This window comes from Malaclemys terrapin, chromosome 8 (assembly GCF_027887155.1).
Source record: "Malaclemys terrapin pileata isolate rMalTer1 chromosome 8, rMalTer1.hap1, whole genome shotgun sequence".
Lineage (NCBI taxonomy): Eukaryota > Metazoa > Chordata > Testudines > Emydidae > Malaclemys > Malaclemys terrapin.
The window spans coordinates 41,279,404-41,301,413 of record NC_071512.1 but is presented as its reverse complement, the minus strand read 5'-3'; the positions used below and the strand labels follow the sequence as shown (position 1 = coordinate 41,301,413).

At 45.6% G+C, this 22,010-nt stretch overlaps 1 protein-coding gene across 1 annotated transcript in view; it reads right to left on the bottom strand.

The window, feature by feature from the left end:
* RGS5 (regulator of G protein signaling 5) overlaps positions 1-22,010 on the bottom strand; it is a 101,407-nt gene that overhangs the window by 16,071 nt on the left and 63,326 nt on the right. Inside the window, exon 3 of the mRNA XM_054037082.1 lies at positions 1,619-1,680. Coding sequence (XP_053893057.1) covers positions 1,619-1,680 — 62 coding nt within the window. The remainder of the gene's footprint in view (positions 1-1,618; positions 1,681-22,010) is intronic.

Here is a 22,010-nt window from a genome sequence, read left to right as displayed (position 1 = left end):
AGAGGGCTGAGAACTTATGAGCTTCTAGAAATGCATTCCATTTATTACTAAAGAAGGCAATTTTTCCAAAGAGCAGCTATTCAGCTGTCATTTACAGATGGTTGGAATTCCATCTTCCTAAGGGAAAATGCTGACAAAAAATTGCTGAATTCCCCCCCCCCCGCCCCATTTTCATTGAACACTGAAAATTGAAATATTTTGGCCCAAACCTCCACATTTTCTCTTTTGACAAAAAGTTAAAATTTCATGCAGAAAGCAGAAACTGTTCATGAAAATAATGTTGTCCAGTCCAAACAATGCCACAACATGCTGTAACCAGGGGTTCAGAGGCAGTGACCACTGTGATCCCTTCTGGTTGTGGAATCCAGGAATGTCTGACTCAGTAACCATCAGGAAGAATGCACCTACCTCATCCAATCACTAACTCACCTGTGCCCAGCAGAGGTGAGGTGGGATTGCAGAGCACAGCACACTGCACTCTCGCGGAGATATGAGGGACAGTCACAGTGCCCCTTTCACTCAGCAGAGGGGTATGACAGAGGCCTCTGCTCACTATTCTTAGCTGTACCTGGGAGTAGAACGCGAGGGGAAGCAGGAGGGGAAGGGGATTGGCTCAAACAAGACCAAGGAGCTGCTGCCCCAGAGGCAGAGGATCCAGACTGCTCAGGGTGATGGGATCTGTGGGAAGGAGCCAGTGATGTTACCTTTTCGGGCAGGGAGCAGGGGTGTGTGCTGGGGCTGCATCTGACACTGAGGAGTGGGAGGGAAATGGGCTCCTTGTTCAGCAAAGAAAAGGGCAAGGAAAGAATTGCCAGGCCTGGTCAAGGGGGCCTGCTGGGGACAAGATATCTGGGCATGGGGAGAGTTGTCCATGGACAACCCAGCACAACTTCAGGGCAAGAGAACTCGCTGAGACTCTGAACTATGAAACCCCATGTGGGTGAGCCTGGAGATGGGGGAAAAGGGAAATCCAAGGTTCCCCATCCCTACTGCTGCTGCTCTAGTAGCAGGTCATAAGAGCCATCAGACTCTGTTTGTATCCCCAGATCCCTCACCACTTACATCACTGCAGGGGGGTTCAGTGAGCCCCACCAGAACTGCACGGAGTACTGAACATGCTGACATCACTGCATGAATAGCCACCTGTAATTAAACGTCCGTGTCAAGGCCCATTTGCTTCCCCACACATTAGTCCCAGCTCTGCTGTGCCACAGCACACTTCTCTGGCAACAGAATACCTCCTCTCACACCCATCACACACACAGCACAAAGTTACAGAAGCAATCCACTTTGGGGAGTTTGTCCAGCTTTACATAGCTGCTGCTAAGTTGTCTCTATTCCCTGGCTGAAAGCTCATGCAAGGCTGAGAGCAGGGCATTCAGGGAGGAATGGGGACCTTTCCCAGCTTGTTGACAGTCCCACTCCCTTTTGGCATCAGCAGAAATGCTAGCCCTAAGCATTGGCAGGGTCCTCTCCTGTACCCTACCCCGGAGCTATCAAGCCCCCAACAGGCTGGTGTTAAAGGGAATCACGAGGGAGGGGTCACTGCTTTATGCCAGTGAGAACATTTCACACTCAGGGTATCTCCGTTCTCACTGCAGGGACACAGGGAACTTACAAGCATTTTGCAGGAGTTTCTCCAGGGACTCACGCCACTGCAAAGCCTCATCTGGCGAGGTCCTAGAGGGAGAGAAAACCACAGACTGAAATTATGACAGCACATCATCAATGAAAATGTAGGAAAGCTGAGAACACTTCACAAGCCTTATCACCCCCTTTTACAGAGGGGAAATCGAGCATAGAACAATGAAGTGATCTGTCCAAGGGCACACTGCAAGTCAGTGACAGAGACAGGAACAGAACCTAGAAGTCCTGACAAGGCATTAGCCACTAACCATATGACTCTCCTCCTGGAGATGCATACAAATATAACCAAACAGTCTCCTTGAGAGCCAGCTGGGGTTTGTATTGGGAGATAGAGGTGTCTTTTTCCCCACACACACTGACAAAAAGGAAAATCCAAACCAGCAGGTGTGTGGTAAATCTGTTCAGGAAATACATGGCACAGAGCAGAAAATTGCCTGCAGAAACTGGGTGCATCCATTGCCCTCTCCCCCTGCTCATCTGCCCAGCTGCAGTCTGGGACTGTGCCTGGTCCTGACACGGATTGCTGCTGGGAACCAGGGTGTTGTGAGGGTGCAGGGAATAGCTGGACCTGGATGCACCTTGTAGCATAGGAGCTGCTCCAAGGAGAGCTGTTCCTCAGATATAAATAGCAGCAACACCCTCAATCTGTTTATCAGCATTAAAATGGTGGAGTGAGTCTGACACTGAGGGTCAGTCATCCCTGACAGGGCAGAGCCCAGTGCAAGGACTGAGATGGTGGTATGTGCTCCTCCCACATCCTGGAGCTTCCAAACCCATGGTGCAGATTGCAGCCACCCTGAGGGCTGCGCTGACTAATTGATATGGCCCACATGGTCTGTAGCAGTGCCACAAAATAGCTGGGCAGAACCTAGGGCCCTTTCATGCCCCTTTCTACTCCTGACCTTTCACAGGGGGTTCTGTGTGTTGTGTGGGTTTTGTGGGGGGTTTCCCCTTCAGTTTGCAGAGGCTGGTAGGGCGCAGTGTGCAACAAGGAAGGCTGGGGAAGACGCATAAAGAAATGGAGGCTTAGGTGATCTTCAGTGGGATTCTACCTGTCCCTAGAGGACAAAGGCAAGACAAGATTATGATGATCAACAGATGGCTCAGGCAGTGGTGCTATAAGAAGGGCTGAGACGATCGGTGCCCCCCATAAGGCTTTATGGAAATATGTTATATAACTAGAATGTGTTGTATGCTACATATACCATGTAACAGATCTCTATAAAGGTTATGATCTACGGAATCTATTAATCCCATTTGTAGGCATGTATCATTTTTGTATTCAAAGTTATGAATATTGGCTGCATACTTGTTTGATTCTAATTAGGCTGTAGTGAAGCAGTTGGTCAGCTTCCTGAGAAAAGACTATTTTCAGTAAGTGCCCAGTCAAGAAACACTTAAGCCAACAATGAACTTGGAGACACCAATCCACATCTGGGCTTTCCCGGGAATGTGGTTGGCTGGTAAGGAACTCAGTCGTGCATGGACATGTGATTTACCCAGGTGACTCCAAAACTCCATTTGAAGCTGGACTTTGCATAGGAGAGAGGAGGGGGTCTCCACCCACAAGAGAAAGTCTATTTAAGACTGTGGGAAACACCTCCGTTTTGTCTTCAGCTGGCTAAAGAGAGGGCCTCTCCACCCCCCAAAGATACCTGAAAGAAACTGGAACAAAGGACAGTGACTGCAAGGGGGTGGGAGTGATTGCTGGACCCAGACTAAAAGGAGATTAGTCTGTAAAAGGGAGCATTCTGGAACCAGTGAGGATCTTATCTGTACTCAGTTCCTTACTGTATTAGACAGACTTGTGTGTGTTCTATTTTATTTTACTTGGTAGTTCACTTTGTTCTATTACTACTTGGAACCACTTAAATCCTACTTTCTGTATTTAATAAAATCACTTTTTACTTATTAATTAACTCAATATGTATTGATACCGTGGGTGGGAGGGAAAACAGCTGTGCATCTCTCTCTGTGTTATAGAGGGCAAACAATTTAGGAGTTTACCCTGTATAAGCTTTATACAGGGTAAAATGGATTTATTTGGGTTTAGACCCCATTGGGAGTGATGCATCTGAGTGTTAGAGACAAGAACACTTCTGTAAGCTGCCTTCAGTTAAGTCTACAGCTTTAGGGCAAGTAATTTGTTGGAGCAAACGAGCGTGTCTGGCTCAGCATAACAGGATGCTGGGGTCCCAAACTGGCAGGGAAAGCAGGGCAGAAGTAGTCTTGGCACATCAGGGGGTTTCTATGATCCAACCTGTCACAGTGGTGTAGTCAGCAGGATCTGTGCACAGCTGATTGCTTTGAGATACTGGTAGTGATTTTAAGTGAGTTTTAAGCGTGGTGGCTGGAGAACAGACAAAGTGGTTACTGGTTTGCTTATTTCAGGCAAGGGAAGTAGGGACAGAAAAGGAAGCAAAATAAAGCCTGAACACTGGGCTCTGGGAAAGTCTCTGTTGATTAAGAATCCCCTGAGCTGAGTGCATCCCAGTTTCAGTGAACTGCAGAGGGGGTGTAGCCCAGCACAAGAAAGCAGGAAAATGACTACCAGTGAAGCAGCAACTAAACTAGAGCTGGCTAGAGTGGAAGCAAAGGAGAAAGAAAATGAACATAAAAGACTGATGGAGAGAGAGGAGGCTGCCCACAAGAGAGCTATGGGGGCAGAAACAGCAAGGATGGAGGCAGAGGAAGCTGCCCACAAGAGAGTTAGGGAGGCCCAGAAGCATGAACTGGCTGTTATGGAGTTGAAGAGACAAAACCCTCCACCTGCTGGTTCTATTTCCCCAAAAAATCCACAAATTGGAGCAACTGTGTCTACAGTATTAGGAATCCAGTGATATTGCTGAATATTTCATCACCTTTAAGAGACTGTGCACCCTCCATGCCATCCCTGAAGATCAAAAGATGACCACATTGATAGCAAAATTGACTGGCAGAGCTCTGGACATATTCAATAAGATGCCTGTTGATGATGCCTCAAACTATGGGAAATTTAAGGAACTGGTTTTGAAACAGTTTCGGGTTACACCTGAAACCTACAGGGTTAAATTCAGGAGTCTTAAGAGGGGATCTGGATTGAGCAATGTGGCTTATGTAAATGAAATGAGAGATTTGGTAGATAAGTGGGTGAGGGGGAAAAGCATTACAAGCTTGGAAGAAATGTGTGATTTGGTTACTCAGGAACAATTCCTGAATATGTGCAGTGATGATGTAAAACAGTATTTGTGGGACAAAAAGGTGGATGCAGTGGGTCAATTAGCTGGGTATGCAGACTCTTATGAGCAAGCACAAGCTGCAAACAAACAAACCACTGGCAGAGGGGTACAGGGTTGGGGGAAAGCAGAATCACTGTTTTATCCCGGGGGGGGGGGGAAAGAGGCTGGGTGTTCACCTCCCCATTCCCCTGTTACTTGTCCCAAATTTCCTGTACAAGCAGAGGAGCCCAAGAGGTGCTATCATTGTAAGTCCACTGAGCACCTGAGGAATAAGTGTCCTTTGCTGAGTGGGAACAAGCAGCAAGTAACACAAAAAACTGCTACTTCTCAGAGCCCAGCTGCTGCCTCTTTCCACACAGGATTTGTAAAGCTTGCTTCCACACAACCAAGCAATGAGCATATGCATGCTGTTAAAATCAGTGGTAAAGTGCTTCTTGGATTGAGAGACACAGGTGCTGAGATTTCTGTGGTCAGGAGGCACCTGATCCAGGAGAAGGATTTGTTGCCAGGCAAAATGGCAGAATTAGAACTGGTGGGAGGTTACAAAGTCCTTGCACTTTTAGCTAAAGTACACATGCAAACTGGTGGTTTAGAGGCTGAACTGACAGTTGCAACGGTGGCACACAATTTTGCACCATTTCTACTGGGGAATGATTTCTTTAATGTGGCAGAATCTGTCCCAGGATTGGTTAGCAGTGAGAAGGAATCTTGTGCTAAAAGCTCCTGGGGGGCTGAAGTAAAATGGACTGCTGGGGGAATAGGAGGGTGTCTCTTAGATTCCTCTGTAGCAGTAAAGAATGCAGATTTGGGGGCAGGGATGGTTGTGACCAGTTCCTGTAGCCCCGGGACTCCAGGCAAGTCCCAGAGGGAGGGGCTGGACAAAGCCAGCTCCTGTCCTGTAATCATCTCCCCGGGGGACGGGAATGTATCACTTTGTAACGGGGGGCCACTCCAGCTGCTGACTGCCAGGAAGTTGAAGGTCAGCACGGGGCAAGGCCTGCCCTGGAGTGCACAGAGGTGTGTGTCCCAAAGGTGGAAGTTGGGGTCCTGGGGACCACTGTGGTGGGAACAGACCCCAAGATTTCTGTAGCTGGAAACAAGCCCAACCTGAGTGAAAAGGGGGGAATTTTGCTGGCTAGTGAAGGGTCTGCCATAGCTGGTAGCTGTGAGCCCACAGCTAGACCAGGGTCACCTTCCCTTTTGGGGGACACAGGAGTGTCTGACCCAGAGGGAAGCCCAGAGAGGGAAGCCCAGACAGAAGGTGAGGGGGAGCCAGAGAGTCCGCCCACCTTTTGTAGGGAGGATCTTTCCCAGGAGGAGGGTGAAAAGTCTGCATTTAAAATGCCAGACCTCTCTCCTGTGGATCAGGTTTTAAGGGAAAACGGGATCAGATCTCCAGGATGGGGGAGTCCATCCAGCTGACCTGTTGGGAACAGAAAGTGGGGTTTTACCAAACCAAGGCACTCCATTGAAAGATGTTGTTCTTGCAACGCTTTTAAGGGATAAAACTCTCTCCAAGAGAGGAGGGGAAAAATCTCTGCATGGGTGAAACTTCACAAGGGAGTGGGGTCCAGCAACTAAGATGTCTGTAAACCAATGCAAGGAGCCTGGGGAACAAAATGGGGGAACTAGAACTACTGAGGGTGAAACCAGATACTATAGGGATAACAGAAACATGATGGAATAGTAGTCATGACTGGAGTACAGGAATTGAAGGGTATGTGCTGTTCAGGAAAGACAGAAAAAATGGTAAAGATGGTGGAGCAGCATTGTATATTAATGATGTGGTAGACTAAAGAAATTAGAAGTGATAGAATGGATAAAACAGAATCTGTGTGGGTCAAGAGCACTTTGGGGAAGAAAGCTACCAGAGACTCCCCTGGGATAGTGCTTGGGATATGCAACAGACACCCCCCCCCACCCCCGCCCGCCAGGATCTGACTTGAATATGAATAGAGACCTCTTTAATGTTTTTAATTAAATAAACACTACTGGGAATTTTGTGATTATGGGAGACTAATTTCCCAGATATCGATTGGAGAACAAATGCTACTAATAGATGGATATAAACTGGCCAGCAACAAATTAAGGCTTGAAATTAAATGAAGGTTTCTACCCATCGAAGGAGTGAAGTTCTTGAACAGCCTTCCAAGGGGAGCATTGGGGCTAGGTTCCAGTGGAAACCTAACTGGATTCAAGACTGAGCTTGATAAATTTATGGAGGGGATGGTATGATGGGATGGCCTATAATGGTATGTAGCCGATCTGCAAATATCTCCAATGGTTAGTGATAGGACACTAAATTGGGAGGGCTCAGAGTTACTACAGAGAATTTTTTCCCAGGTGTCTGGATGGTAGATCTTGCCCATATGCTCTGGGTCTAATTAAGTGGTCCCCAAACTTTAAGTTCTGCCCCCGTCACCCTTAATGTAATTTTCTCACACTCCTGGGAGCCGCTGTCAGGAGCCAGAGCCACAGTCGGGGCCGGAGCTATGGCTGGGGCCATGGCTGGGAGTGGAGCCATGGCCAAGACTGGAGCCAGAGACGAGGTCAGGAGTGGAGCCAGGCCACATTCAGGAGCCAGGGGCTGAGGCCCGAGGCCAGGCTTGGAACCGAGGGGGTGGGGGGGGGGAAGACAGGCAGAGCTGAGGGTGAATCTGGGGCCAAGGTCAGAGCCAGGAGTGGAGCCACAGTTGGGGCCAGGAGCTGGGGACCGAGGACAGGGCTTGAGCTGGGGTGGGGACAGAGTGGAACTGGGGGCAGAGTGGGACTAGGTGACTCTCTCCCTGTGGGGGCTGGCCTGAGCCCTGCTGCACCCACCCAAATGTTCTTCCACACACCCCAAGAAAGGCACACCCCACAGTTTGGGGACCACTGGTCTAACTGATTGCCATATTTGGGGTTGTGAAGGAACTTTTCCCTGAATCAGATTGGCAGATCTGGAGGGTTCTCACCTTCCTCTGCAGCATGGGGCATGGGTCACTTGCAGGTTTAAACCAATGTAAATGGTGATTCTCTGTAACTTGAAGTCTTTAAACCATGATTTGATGACTTCAGTAACTCAGCCAGAGGTTAGGGGTCTATTACAGGAGTGGGTGGGTGTGGCCTGCAATGTACAAGAGGCCAGACTAAATTATGATGATGGTTCCTTCTGATCTTAAAGTCTATGAGTCTATAATAAATAATAGGGCCCAGATTTTCCTGGATGTGATAGCTGACAGATGTCTTCACCAAATAGTCACTGAACCTACAAGTGGTGATGCCATTTTAGATTTGCTGTTGGTGAGTAGTGAGGACTTTATAGAAGAACTGGTGTAGGGGATAACCTTGAGTGATCATGAGCTAAACAAAATGGAACAAAAAAAAAATAGATCCTTGATTTCAACAGGGCAAACTAAAAAATTAAGGGAATTAGGGCAGTGGACTGGGCTGAAGAACTTAAGGATCTGAATGTGGAGGAGGCTTGAAATTACTTCATCAAAGTTGCAAAAGCTTTCTGAAGCCTGCATCCCAAGCAAGGAGGGGAAAAAATCATAGGGAAGGGCTGCATACCAAGCTGGATGAACAAACATCTTAGACAGGTGATTAATAGAAAGCAGAAAGCCTACAAGGAGATCAAAGATAATCTAGCTATGTCCAAACATCTAAACAAATGCTTTGCTTTAGTTTTAATATGGTTAACGAGGAGATTAGGCATATTGGCAGGGTGGCTAATGGAAATGAGGATATGGAAATAGAAATTACCACATCAGAGGTGGAAGTCAAACTCAAACATCTAAATCAGGGGCTTCGGATAATCTCGATCCAAGAGTATTAAAGGAACTGGCACATAAAAATCACAAGCCCAATAGCAAGAATTTTTAATGAATCTGTAACCTTGAGAGTGGTACCATCTGACCGGAGAATTGCTAATATAGTTCTATATTTAAGAAAGGGAAAAGATGATCTGAGAAACTATAGGCCTGTTAGTTTGACCTCGGTTGTATGCAAGATCTTAGAACAAATTTTAAAAGAGAAGATGTCTAAAAAAATCAGTTATAGGAAATGCAGTAGATCTAATCTACCTGGATTTCAGTATGGCATTTGATACAATTCCACATAGGAAATTATTAGTTAAATTGGAGAAGGAGATTAATATGAGAATTGAAACGTGGATAAGGAACTGGTTAAAAGGGAGACTACAACGGGCCATACTGAAAGGAGAACTGTCAGGCTGGAGGGAGGTTATTAGTGGAGTTCCTCAGGGATTTGTCTTGGGACCAATCTTATTTAATATTTTTATTACTTACCTTGGCACAAATGGTGGCAGTGTGCTAATAAAATTTGTGGATGACACAAAGTTGGGAGGTATTGCCAATATGGAGAAGGACGAGTATATCATACAAGAAGATCTGCATGACCTTGAAAACTGGAATAATAGAAATGGGATGAAATTTCATAATGTAAAGTTAGGGACTAACAAAAAGAATTTTTGCTATAAGCTGGGGATGTTGGAGTGGAAGTGACAGAGGAGAAGAAAGACTAGGTGTATTGGTTGATCACAGGATGACTATGAGCCATCATTGTGATGTAGCTATGAAAAAGGCTAATGCTGTCCTAAGATGCATCAGGTGAGGTAGTTCCGGTAGAGATAATTAAGTGTTAGTATCGTTGTACCAGGCACTGGTGAGACCTCATCTGAAATACTGTCTAAGTTCTGGTCTCCCATGTTTAAGAAAGATTAATTCAAACTGGGACAGGTGCAGAGAAGGGCTATGAGGATGATCAGAGGAATAGAAAACCTGCTTTACAAGAAGAGACTCAAAGAGCTTGGCCTGTTTAGCCTAACCAAATGAAGGCTGAGGGAAAATGTGATTTTTCTCTAAAAATATGTCAGAGGAATAAACACCAGGGAAGGAGAAGAGTTAAGAGTCAAATTAAGCGCTAATGTTGATGAAACCCACACACCTCATGCGGGTGGTGTTCTGTCCTATCTAGTGGCACCGAGTGGGGGCTCATCCGGGATTCCAACTGGGAAGACTCTGAAGCTCTGTACGCACTTCCTCAGCTAGGGGAAGTATGTAACCCACAAACCTTATGGGTGTGGTGCTCTGTCCCATCTAGTGGCACTGAGACCACTTAGAGAGCAATTAATGAATCTGCTTTACAGCCTTAGCTAACAGCCACTTGGCTTTTCAGAGAATCCTAGAATATCAGGGTTTGGAAGGGACCTTAAGAGGTCATCTAGTCCAACCCCCTGCTCAAAGCAGGACCAATCCTTAGCTCATGCACTAAGCTCCAGAGATTCCAGGTTTGATTTGGCCCACCAATGACGGGGTCTGGCAGCGTTACATTGACACAAGAATAAATGGATATAAATTGGCCATCAACAAGTTTAGGCTTGAAATTAGATGGTTTTCTAACCATCAGAGGAGTGAAGTTCTGGAACAGCCTTCCAAGGAGAGCAGGGGAAGGGGGAGCTGAAAACCCTAAATGGCTTAAAGATTGAGCTTGATGAGTTTATGGAGGGGATGATATGATGAAACTGGCTACAATGGCAAGTGGCCCCTCTGCAATTGTTAGTAGCAAATATATCCAATGGCTGGTGATGGGATACTAGATGGGGAGGGCTCTGAGTTACTTCAGAGAATTCCTTCCCAGGTGTCTGGTTGGTGGGTCTTGCCGACGTGCTCAGGGTCCAAAAGACCACAAGATTTGGGGTCATGAAGGAATTTTACCATGGATCAGATTGGCAGAGACCCTGGGGGTTATCACCTTCCTCTGCAGCATGGGTCATGGGTCACTTGCATGTTTAAACTAGTGTACATGGTGGATTCTCTGTAACTTGAAGTCTTTAAATCATAATTTGAGGTCTTCAGTAGCTCAGCCAGAGGTTAGGCTCTATTTCATGAGTGGGTGAGGTTCTGTGGCCTGCAATGTGCAGGAGGTCAGGCTAGATGATCATGATGGTCCCTTCAGGCCTTAAAGTCTGAGTCTATGAAAATGACCTAGCACCACCACTGCACTGGGGGAAGGGTGCGGAGCCTGCATGGCCTCTTCTCCTGCACCTATTCCTGCTGAGAAGGTAATCTATGCTGGGGGCGTTTCCGGAGATTGTGTGTTGTGTACTCTTTACACTGGAATGGACTCAGCCCAGCCATGGTCCTGACTGCAATCAGGCTCACCTAATCCAGCAGATTAGAAAATGCAGCAGATATTCAGGCCACACGGGCAAGCACAGAAGGGAAACGGGAGGAAGGGGCTCAGGAGCAGGGACTGCAAACAATGCAATGGGGCCAGTGTGCGAGTTTACTGGAATAAATCATCTAATATTACCCACTGACTTCTTGCTCATTTCCTTACAGGCAGGGCTGGAAGTGCTGCCTGTGGTTAAGGTTACCCAACACTTCCCATTATAAGACTGTCTTCTGTTGCTTATAGCTTTGTTAAACTTTAACCATTTGGGCTGAAATTTTCAATGCCAATTGTCTGCCTTAGGCTGCATACTTTTGGGAAGTTTCAATAGTTTCTGAGAATGACAGAACCAGGAGTTCTGTCTCAAGTTGCAGTGGGGGAGGTTTAGGTTGGATATTAGGAAAAACTTTTTCACTAGGAGGGTGGTGAAGCACTGGAATGGGTTACCTAGAGAGGTGGTGGAATCTCCTTCCTTAGAGGTTTTTAAGGTCAGGCTTGACAAAGCTCTGGCTGGGATGATTTAGTTGGGGATTGGTCGTGCTTTGAGCAGGGGGTTGGACTAGATGACCTCCTGAGGTCCCTTCCAACCCTGATATTCTATGATTCTATTAATATTAGGGAAAACATGCTAAAGTTGTCACAACTGTTTTTTGAGCAGCTCTAGTGCCTTTGTGCTTTGGAGCAGTGATGTGAAATTTAGCTAGGGATCACCCTGGTGTCAGGGAAATGGCTTTGGTTGTCTCCATGAAAATCTGCACAATTTTGCTGTAGTTATAAGCTTTTAGAAAATGACATTTGCAAATACTTAGTAGATACTGGTTAGAGTTTTGGCAGCTAAATTCTCCAAAGATTCCATCTGCACTGAGCATGCTTTATCCCCTTATGAATCCAACATGTGACTGGACTGCACAAGCACCATCCTCCAAAGACTTATCTCTGCAGTTGCTACTCCCAGTTGCTGGAGTGCAGTGTGGTGCTGGGCACTATCTCGCCTGTGCTCCCAATGCCCTCCCTCAATGGCACCCAGGCAGTTAGGAGGAGCAGGGGTATGCAGTCTGACAGGGCTGTAGCGGGGTGAGAACTGGGTAGGATGGAGCAGAGTTACTGGCCTATTGGGATAGGGGGGAAGCAGTAGACATGATATATCTTGATCTTAGTAAGTCTTTTAACACAGTCTCACATGAGAGTCTCATAAGCAAACTAGGGAACCGTGGTCTAGATGAAATTACTATCAGGTGGGTGCACAGCTGATTGAAAGACCATATTCAAAGAGCAATTATCAATGTTTCACTGTCAAACTGGGAAAATGTATCTAGTGGAGTTCCACAGGGATCACTCTTTGGTCCTGTACTATTCAGTATTTTCATTAATGACTTCAGGAATGGAATGGAGAATATGCTTATAAAATTTGCAGATGGCATAATGCTGGGAAGGAGTGCAAGCACTTTGGAGAACAGGATTAGAATTCAAAATGACCTTGATAAATTGGAGAACTGGTCTGAATTCAACAATGTGAAATTCAATAAAGCCAACTGCAAAGTACTTTACTTAGGAAATAAAAATAAAATGCATAACAGCAAAATGGGGAATAACTGGCTAGGAGCTGAAAAAGATCTGTGGGTGATACTGGATCACAAATTGAATAGGAGTCAAAAAAGTTGCAAAAAAAAATGCTAATATGATACTGGGGTGTATTAATAGGATTGCAATATGCAAAATTCTGTAGCTAATTGTCCTGCTCTACTTGGCACTGGTGAGGACTCAGCTGGAGTACATATACAGTGTATATGTATTATAATGTGGAGAAAATACCAGGTCCTAATGGACTCTATAATGGAGTGGAGAAAAGCAGAACAAGACCAATGGCTGGAAGTTAAAGCCAGACAAATTCAAATGAGAAGTAAGGAACACATTTTTAATAGTGAGGGTGATTAACCACTGGAACAAACTATCAAGGAAGGTGGTGGGTTCTCCATCTCTTGATGGCTTCAAATCCAGACTGGATTCCTCTCTGGAAGAGTATCAGAGGGGTAGCCGTGTTAGTCTGAATCTGTAAAAAGCAACAAAGGGTCCTGTGGCACCTTTAAGACTAACAGAGGTATTGGAGCATAAGCTTTCGTGGGTGAATGCCCACTTCATCAGATGCAAGTAATGGAAATGTCCAGACGCAGGTATAAATCAGTATGGAGATAATGAGGTTAGTTCAATCAGGGAGGGTGAGGTGCTCTGCTAGCAGTTGAGGTGTGAACACCAAGGGAGGAGAAACTGCTTCTGTAGTTGGATAGCCATTCACAGTCTTCGTTTAATCCTGATCTGATGGTGTCAAATTTGCAAATGAACTGGAGCTCAGCAGTTTCTCTTTGGAGTCTGGTCCTGAAGTTTTTTTGCTGTAAGATGGCTACCTTAACATCTGCTATTGTGTGGCCAGGGAGGTTGAAGTGTTCTCCTACAGGTTTTTGTGTATTGCCATTCCTGATATCTGACTTGTATCCATTTATCCTCTTGCGTAGTGACTGTCCAGTTTGGCCAATGTACATAGCAGAGGGGCATTGCTGGCACATGATGGCATATATAACATTGGTGGACGTGCAGGTGAAGAGCCGGTGATGTTGTAGCTGATCTGGTTAGGTCCTGTGATGGTGTTGCTGGTGTAGATATGTGGGCAGAGTTGGCATCGAGGTTTGTTGCATGGGTTGGTTCCTGAGTTAGAGTTGTTATGGTGCGATATGTGGTTGCTGGTGAGAATATGCTTAAGGTTGGCGGGTTGTCTGTGGGCGAGGACAGGCCTGCCTCCCAAGGTCTGTGAAAGTGAGGGATCATTGTCCAGGATGGGTTGTAGATCACTGATGATGCATTGGAGAGGTTTAAGCTGAGGACTGTAGGTGATGGCCAGTGGAGTTCTGTTGATTTCTTTTTTGGGCCTGTCTTGTAGTAGGAGGCTTCTGGGTACACGTCTGGCTCTGTTGATTTGTTTCTTTATTTCCTTGTGTGGGTATCGTAGTTTTGAGAATGCTTGGTGAAGATCTTGTAGGTGTTGGTCTCTGTCTGAGGGGTTGGAGCAGATGCGGTTGTACCTCAGCGCTTGGCAGTAGACGATGGATCGTGTGGTGTGTCCAGGGTGGAAGCTGGAGGCATGAAGGTAGGCGTAGCGGTCGGTGGGTTTTCGGTATAGGGTGGTGTTAATGTGGCCATCGCTTATTTGTACTGTGGTGTCTAGGAAGTGGACCTCCCGTGTAGATTGGTCCAGGCTGAGGTTGAAACAGCTTCCACCCCACCATCAACCTCAGCCTGGACCAATCTACTACGCAAGATTCACACCTCAACTGCTAGCAGAGCACCTCACCCTCCCTGAAAGCTTATGCTCCAATACCTCTGTTAGTCTTAAAGGTGCCACAGGACCCTCTGTTGCTCTCTGGAAGAGGCTTTAATCAAACACAAGTTATCTGGGCTCAACACAAAGGTAACTGGGTGAAATTTTCTGGCCTGTGCTATACAGGAGGTCCAAATAAATGGTTTTATGGTCCCTTCTGGCCTTAAAAATGTATGAATCTATAACAACTTTGTTATCAAATGGTATAACAAAAGGGAAGCGTTAAGCTTTATGGGTGCATTAATTCAAGATTTGCAGACTTTGACATTTGTTTAACATTGATAAAGGTAATAGTGTTGATGTAATATACTTAGACTTCTATAAAGTATTTGATTTGGCATTGCATGCTATTTTGATTAAAAAATTAGAATGATATAAAATTAACCTGGCCCACATAAATGGATACAAAGCTGGCTAACTGATAAATGGCTCAAAATATAATGGTAAATGGAGAATCATCATCAAATGGGTGTGTTCTAGTGGGGTCCTGCAGGGATTGGTTTTGCCAACGGTCCTCAACCTGTGGGGCGCGCCTCCCTAGAGAAACACAGAGGAATGTCTGGGGGTCACAGCAGGTCCAGGACAGCCCCCTGAGGGTCAGCAAGGGAGCACTACCCAGCCCTGTTCTGCCCCCAGTTTCACTCCGGCCCTGGCCCCAGTCCCAGACACCCGGACACTAAAAGTCCAGTTATCTGTAGTAACTGGCCTCTGCCACCAGAGGGCGGGAAGAGCAGTTGCTGCTGGAGCCTGGAAGAGCACTCAGGGACGGCTCCCCTGTCCTGCCCTGAGCACAGCTTCCCCTCCCTCGCCCAATCCAACTCACCTCCCTCGCTCCCTAAGCATGGCTCCCCCTCTGCCACCCTGCTGCACTCACACCCCACACCTCTTGCCCCAGCTCCCTGGGGGGTACCAGGTAAGGGAGGGGCACGATTGAAAAAGTTTGGGGACCACTGCCCTACACTGTTTAACATTTATATTAAAGAACTGGAAGAAAACATAAAATCCTCACTGATAAAGTTTGCAGATGACACACAAATTGGGGGACTAGTAAATAATAAAGATGACAGGTCACTGATACAGAGCAATCTGGATCACTTGGTAAGCTGGACACAAGCAAATATATGTTTTAACATGACTAAAGGAAATGTATACATCTAAGAACAAAAAATGTCGGCCACACTTACAGAATGGGGGTCTCTATCCTGTGAAGCAGTGACTCTGAAATAGATTTGGGATGTGTGGCTGATAATCAGCTGCACATGAACTCCCAGTGTATGCTATAGCCAAAAGAGCTAATGAAATCTTTGGGTGCATAAACAGGAGAATCTAGACTAGGAGCAGAGAGGTTATTTTACCTCTGTATTTGGCACTGGTGTGGATGTTCCTGGAATGTTGTGTCACATCTGGTATCCACTGGTTGATAAATTGGAGAGGGTTCAAAGAAGAGCTACAAGAATGTCTAAAGGATTAGAAAACCTGTATTACAGTGATAGATTCAAGGAGCTCAATTTAATTTAACAAAGACAATGTTAAGAGGTAACTTGATCACAGTCTGTAAGTACCTACTTGAGAGACAAATATTTAATAATGGGCTCTTCAATCTAGCAGAGGAAGGTCTAACACGATCCAATGGCTGGAAGTTGAATGTAGAAAAATTCATACTGGCAATAATGCATACATTTTTAACAGTGAGGATAATTAACCACTGGAACAATTTGCCAAAGGTTGTAGGGGATTCTCCATCACTGACATTTTTTAAATCAAGACTGGATGTTTTCCTAATAGATCTACTGTAGGAATTATTTGGGGCAGTTCTCTGGCCTGTGATATACAGGAGATCAGACTAGATGATCACAATGGTCCTTTCTGGCCATGGAATCTATGAATTTTTTTATGTTTAACCTTAACACTGAATTTTCTGGGTTTCTAATGTTTGGGTTTGGGATAATCACAACAATGCTGGAATGTGTTTTCCCTGAATTACCAAAGTGCACTCTCACCCAGAGCTCCCATTTAACATAGTTTTCATCTGGGAATAAAGATGAAGTTTCCACTGTGACCGGAAGCTGGGGCTGATGTATGAGCAGTGGGATGGCCCCTCCTCAGTTCCTCATGCATTCATCTGATTTATCAGAGAATCCTGTGTCCTCAACCCCCCTCTGAATCAGAAAGGGGGAGTGCGTAGGGGGGTGAGACGAATCATTTCAGTTTTCAATTCTCTCCACTGTGGTGTGGGGCTGCTATCTTGAACTCCCACAGCCTGCCTGTCCAGTTCCCATGCCCTGCTGCAGTGCAGGACACAGGGGATGACTCACTCTCTCTCTCTCTTTCTCAAGTGAACATGAACACCACAGTTCAGTTTTTAAGCCTTCTGGGAAGTAAAAGACTAATGAGATCCTGCCTGTGAAAAGTACTGAAATGGCAGGGGGTGGGGACTGTTCTGCTGCTCGAGAGTGGCAGCATAAACTGTCCTACCCATGGCCTCAGTGTGCTTCCTCCGCATTCCTGGAGTGACCTTCCTGTTAGGCTCCTCCAGCAGGTAGGGAAAGAGACTGTGGTGTTAGGGAACTTCTCTGTGCATCACATTGAATCACAGATCCATTGGCTGGGAGATGGGCTAGAACAAAGCCCCAGATCTGAAGTCATGATGTGCAACCAAACTTCCTAGATAATTGAACAAAATGCCTGAATCCAAACAAGTTTCAGAGTAACAGCCGTGTTAGTCTGTATCCGCAAAAAGAAGAACAGGAGTACTTGTGGCACCTTAGAGACTAACAAATTTATTAGAGCATAAGCTTTCGTGGACTACAGCCCACTTCTTCGGATGCATATAGAATGGAACATATAATGAGGAGATATATATACACACATACAGAGAGCATAAACAGGTGGGAGTTGTCTTACTAACTCTGAGAGGCCAATTAATTAAGAAAAAAAAAAAAAAAAAAACTTTTGAAGTGATAATCAAGCTAGCCGAGTACAGACAGTGTGATAAGAAGTGTGAGAGTACTTACAAGGGGAGATAGTCAACGTTTGTAATGGCTCAGCCATTCCCAGTCCTTATTCAAACCGGAGTTGATTGTGTCTAGTTTGCATATCAATTCTAGCTCTGCAGTCTCTCTTTGGAGTCTGTTTTTGAAGTTTTTCTGTTGTAATATAGCCACCCGCAGGTCTGTCACTGAATGACCAGACAGGTTAAAGTGTTCTCCCACTGGTTTTTGAGTATTTTGATTCCTGATGTCAGATTTGTGTCCATTAATTCTTTTGCGTAGAGACTGTCCGGTTTGGCCAATGTACATGGCAGAGGGGCATTGCTGGCACATGATGGCATAGATCACATTGGTAGATGTGCAGGTGAACGAGCCCCTGATGGTATGGCTGATGTGATTAGGTCCTATGATGATGTCACTTGAATAGATATGTGGACAGAGTTGGCATCGGGGTTTGTTACAAGGATAGGTTCCTGGGTTAGTGGTTTTGTTCAGTGATGTGTGGTTGCTGGTGAGTATTTGCTTTAGGTTGGGGGGTTGTCTGTAAGCGAGGACAGGTCTGTCTCCCAAGATCTGTGAGAGTAAAGGATCATCTTTCAGGATAGGTTGTAGATCTCTGATGATGCGCTGGAGAGGTTTTAGTTGGGGGCTGAAGGTGACAGCTAGTGGTGTTCTGTTATTTTCTTTGTTGGGCCTGTCTTGTAGGAGGTGACTTCTGGGTACCCGTCTGGCTCTGTCAATCTGTTTTTTCACTTCAGCAGGTGGGTATTGTAGTTTTAAGAATGCTTGATAGAGATCTTGTAGGTGCTTGTCTCTATCCGAGGGATTGGAGCAAATGCGGTTATATCTTAGAGCTTGGCTGTAGACAATGGATCGTGTGGTGTGTCCTGGATGGAAGCTGGAGGCATGTAGGTAAGTGTAGCGGTCAGTAGGTTTCCGGTATAGGGTGGTATTGATGTGACCATCGCTTATTAGCACAGTAGTGTCCAGGAAATGGACCGCTTGTGTGGATTGATCTAGGCTGAGGTTGATGGTGGGATGGAAATTATTGAAATCATGGTGAAATTCCTCAAGGGCTTCTTTTCCATGGGTCCAGATGATGAAGATGTCATCAATGTAGCGCAAGTAGAGTAGGGGCGTTAGGGGACGAGAGCTAAGGAAGCGTTGTTCTAAGTCAGCCATAAAAATGTTGGCATATTGTGGGGCCATGCGGGTACCCATAGCAGTGCCGCTGACTTGAAGGTATATATTGTCCCCAAATGTGAAATAGTTGTGGGTGAGGACAAAATCACAAAGTTCAGCCACCAGGTTAGATGTGACATTATCAGGGATACTGTTCCTGATAGCTTGTAGTCCATCTTTGTGTGGAATATTGGTGCAGAGGGCTTCTACGTCCATAGTGGCCAGGATGGTGTTTTCTGGAAGATCACCGATGGATTGTAGTTTCCTCAGGAAGTCAGTGGTGTCTCGAAGATAGCTGGGAGTGCTGGTAGCGTAGGGTCTTAGGACAGAGTCTACATAACCAGACAAGCCTGATGTTAGGGTGCCAATGCCTGAGATGATGGGGCGTCCAGGATATCCAGGTTTATGGATCTTGGGTAGCAAATAGAATACCCCTGGTCGGGGTTCTAGGCATGTGTCTGTACGGATTTGTTCCTGTGCTTTGTCAGGGAGTTTTTTTAGCAGATGGTGTAGTTTCTTTAGGTAATCCTCAGTGGGATCAGAGGATAATGGCCTGTAGAATGTGGTGTTAGAGAGCTGTCTAGCAGCCTCCTGGTCATATTCCAATTTATTCATGATGACGACAGCACCTCCTTTGTCAGCCTTTTTGATTATGATGTCAGGGTTGTTTCTGAGGCTGTAGATGGCGTTGTGTTCAGCATGGCTGAGGTTATGTGGCAAGTGATGTTGCTTTTCCACAATTTCAGCCTTTGCACGTCGACGGAAGCAATCTATGTAGAAATCCAGTCTGTTGTTTCGACCGTCTGGAGGAGTCCATGCAGAATCCTTTTTTTTGTAGTGCTGGTAGGGAGGATTCTGTGGGTTAGTATGCTGTTCAGAGGTATGTTGGAAATATTCTTTGAGTCGGAGACGTCGAAAGTAGGATTCTAGGTCACCGCAGAACTGTATCATATTCATGGGTCTGGAGGGACAAAAGGAGAGGCCCCGAGATAGGACAGACTCTTCTGCTGGGCTAAGAGTATAGCTGGAAAGATTAACAATATTGCTGGGTGGGTTAAGGGAACTACTGTTGTGGCTGCTTGTGGCATGTAGCAGTTTAGATAGTTTAGTGTCCTTTTTCCTTTGTAGAGAGGCAAAGTTTGTCTTGTAAATGGCTTGTCTAGTTTTTGTAAAGTCTATCCATGAGGAAATTTGTGTGGAAGGTTGGTTTCTTATGAGAGTATCCAGTTCTGAGAGCTCATTCTTAATCTTTCCCTGTTTGCTGTATAGGATGCTGATCAGGTGGTTTCGCAGTTTCTTTGAGAGTGTGTGACACAGTCTCTCAGCATAGTCTGTGTGATATGTAGATTGTAATGGATTTTTTACCTTTAGTCCTTTTGGTATGATGTCCATCTGCTTGCATTTGGAAAGGAAGATGATGTCTGTCTGTATCTGTACGAGTTTTTTCATGAGGTTGATGGATTTCCATTCCATACGGCTAAATGCAGTGCCTTGCATAATGACAAGTTTCAGAGTAACAGCCGTGTTAGTCTGTATCCGCAAAAAGAAGAACAGGAGTACTTGTGGCACCTTAGAGACTAACAAATTTATTAGAGCATAAGCTTTCGTGGACTACAGCCCACTTCTTCGGATGCATATAGAATGGAACATATAATGAGGAGATATATATACACACATACAGAGAGCATAAACAGGTGGGAGTTGTCTTACTAACTCTGAGAGGCCAATTAATTAAGAAAAAAAAAAAAAAAACTTTTGAAGTGATAATCAAGCTAGCCGAGTACAGACAGTGTGATAAGAAGTGTGAGAGTACTTACAAGGGGAGATAGTCAACGTTTGTAATGGCTCAGCCATTCCCAGTCCTTATTCAAACCGGAGTTGATTGTGTCTAGTTTGCATATCAATTCTAGCTCTGCAGTCTCTCTTTGGAGTCTGTTTTTGAAGTTTTTCTGTTGTAATATAGCCACCCGCAGGTCTGTCACTGAATGACCAGACAGGTTAAAGTGTTCTCCCACTGGTTTTTGAGTATTTTGATTCCTGATGTCAGATTTGTGTCCATTAATTCTTTTGCGTAGAGACTGTCCGGTTTGGCCAATGTACATGGCAGAGGGGCATTGCTGGCACATGATGGCATAGATCACATTGGTAGATGTGCAGGTGAACGAGCCCCTGATGGTATGGCTGATGTGATTAGGTCCTATGATGATGTCACTTGAATAGATATGTGGACAGAGTTGGCATCGGGGTTTGTTACAAGGATAGGTTCCTGGGTTAGTGGTTTTGTTCAGTGATGTGTGGTTGCTGGTGAGTATTTGCTTTAGGTTGGGGGGTTGTCTGTAAGCGAGGACAGGTCTGTCTCCCAAGATCTGTGAGAGTAAAGGATCATCTTTCAGGATAGGTTGTAGATCTCTGATGATGCGCTGGAGAGGTTTTAGTTGGGGGCTGAAGGTGACAGCTAGTGGTGTTCTGTTATTTTCTTTGTTGGGCCTGTCTTGTAGGAGGTGACTTCTGGGTACCCGTCTGGCTCTGTCAATCTGCTAGCTTGATTATCACTTCAAAAGTTTTTTTTTTTTTTTTTTCTTAATTAATTGGCCTCTCAGAGTTAGTAAGACAACTCCCACCTGTTTATGCTCTCTGTATGTGTGTATATATATCTCCTCATTATATGTTCCATTCTATATGCATCCGAAGAAGTGGGCTGTAGTCCACGAAAGCTTATGCTCTAATAAATTTGTTAGTCTCTAAGGTGCCACAAGTACTCCTGTTCTTCTTTTTGTGAATCCAAACAGAATCTTTCAACTGGAGTGGGGGAGGGTTGGGGGAGCAAATATCTGGATCGAAATTCCAACTTCCTCGATGTTCAAGGTGCTCAGATTTTGATGTGTGTGTGTGTGTGTGTAGGAACTGACAGCCTCTGTGTGTGTGTGAATCAACCTACATTTATGCACTCATTACAGCATTGCATTTGATAGATATGGATGATTGCCAGTGGGCCAGGTTATCCCTTAGTTCTTTGCCATTCCCATTTTTCCAACCTGTCTGTTGGTTTGTGTTTGTGGGTACATCTACACTGGAGCTGGACAGTATCAAGCTAGTGCTCTAAAAATAGCATGGCAGCCACAGCGGTGGGAGCAGTGGGAGGAGCCAGCTGTCCTAAACCCTAGGTACATAACTAGCTCCTTCCACCCTATGCACCACTATGGCTACACTGCTGTTTTTAGTGTATTAGCTTGATCATAGCTAGCGTGGGTACGTCTCCTCGAGCTGGGACTCAAACCTCCACCTCCAGTGGACGTAGACTGTGTCAGGAGCAGTGCCATTAGGGTTGCCAGTTTTGGTTGGACGTATTCCTGGAGGTTTCATCACATGACATAATCTTTAATTAAAGATTCATCTTTAATTCCTGGAGATGCCAGGACAATCCTGGAG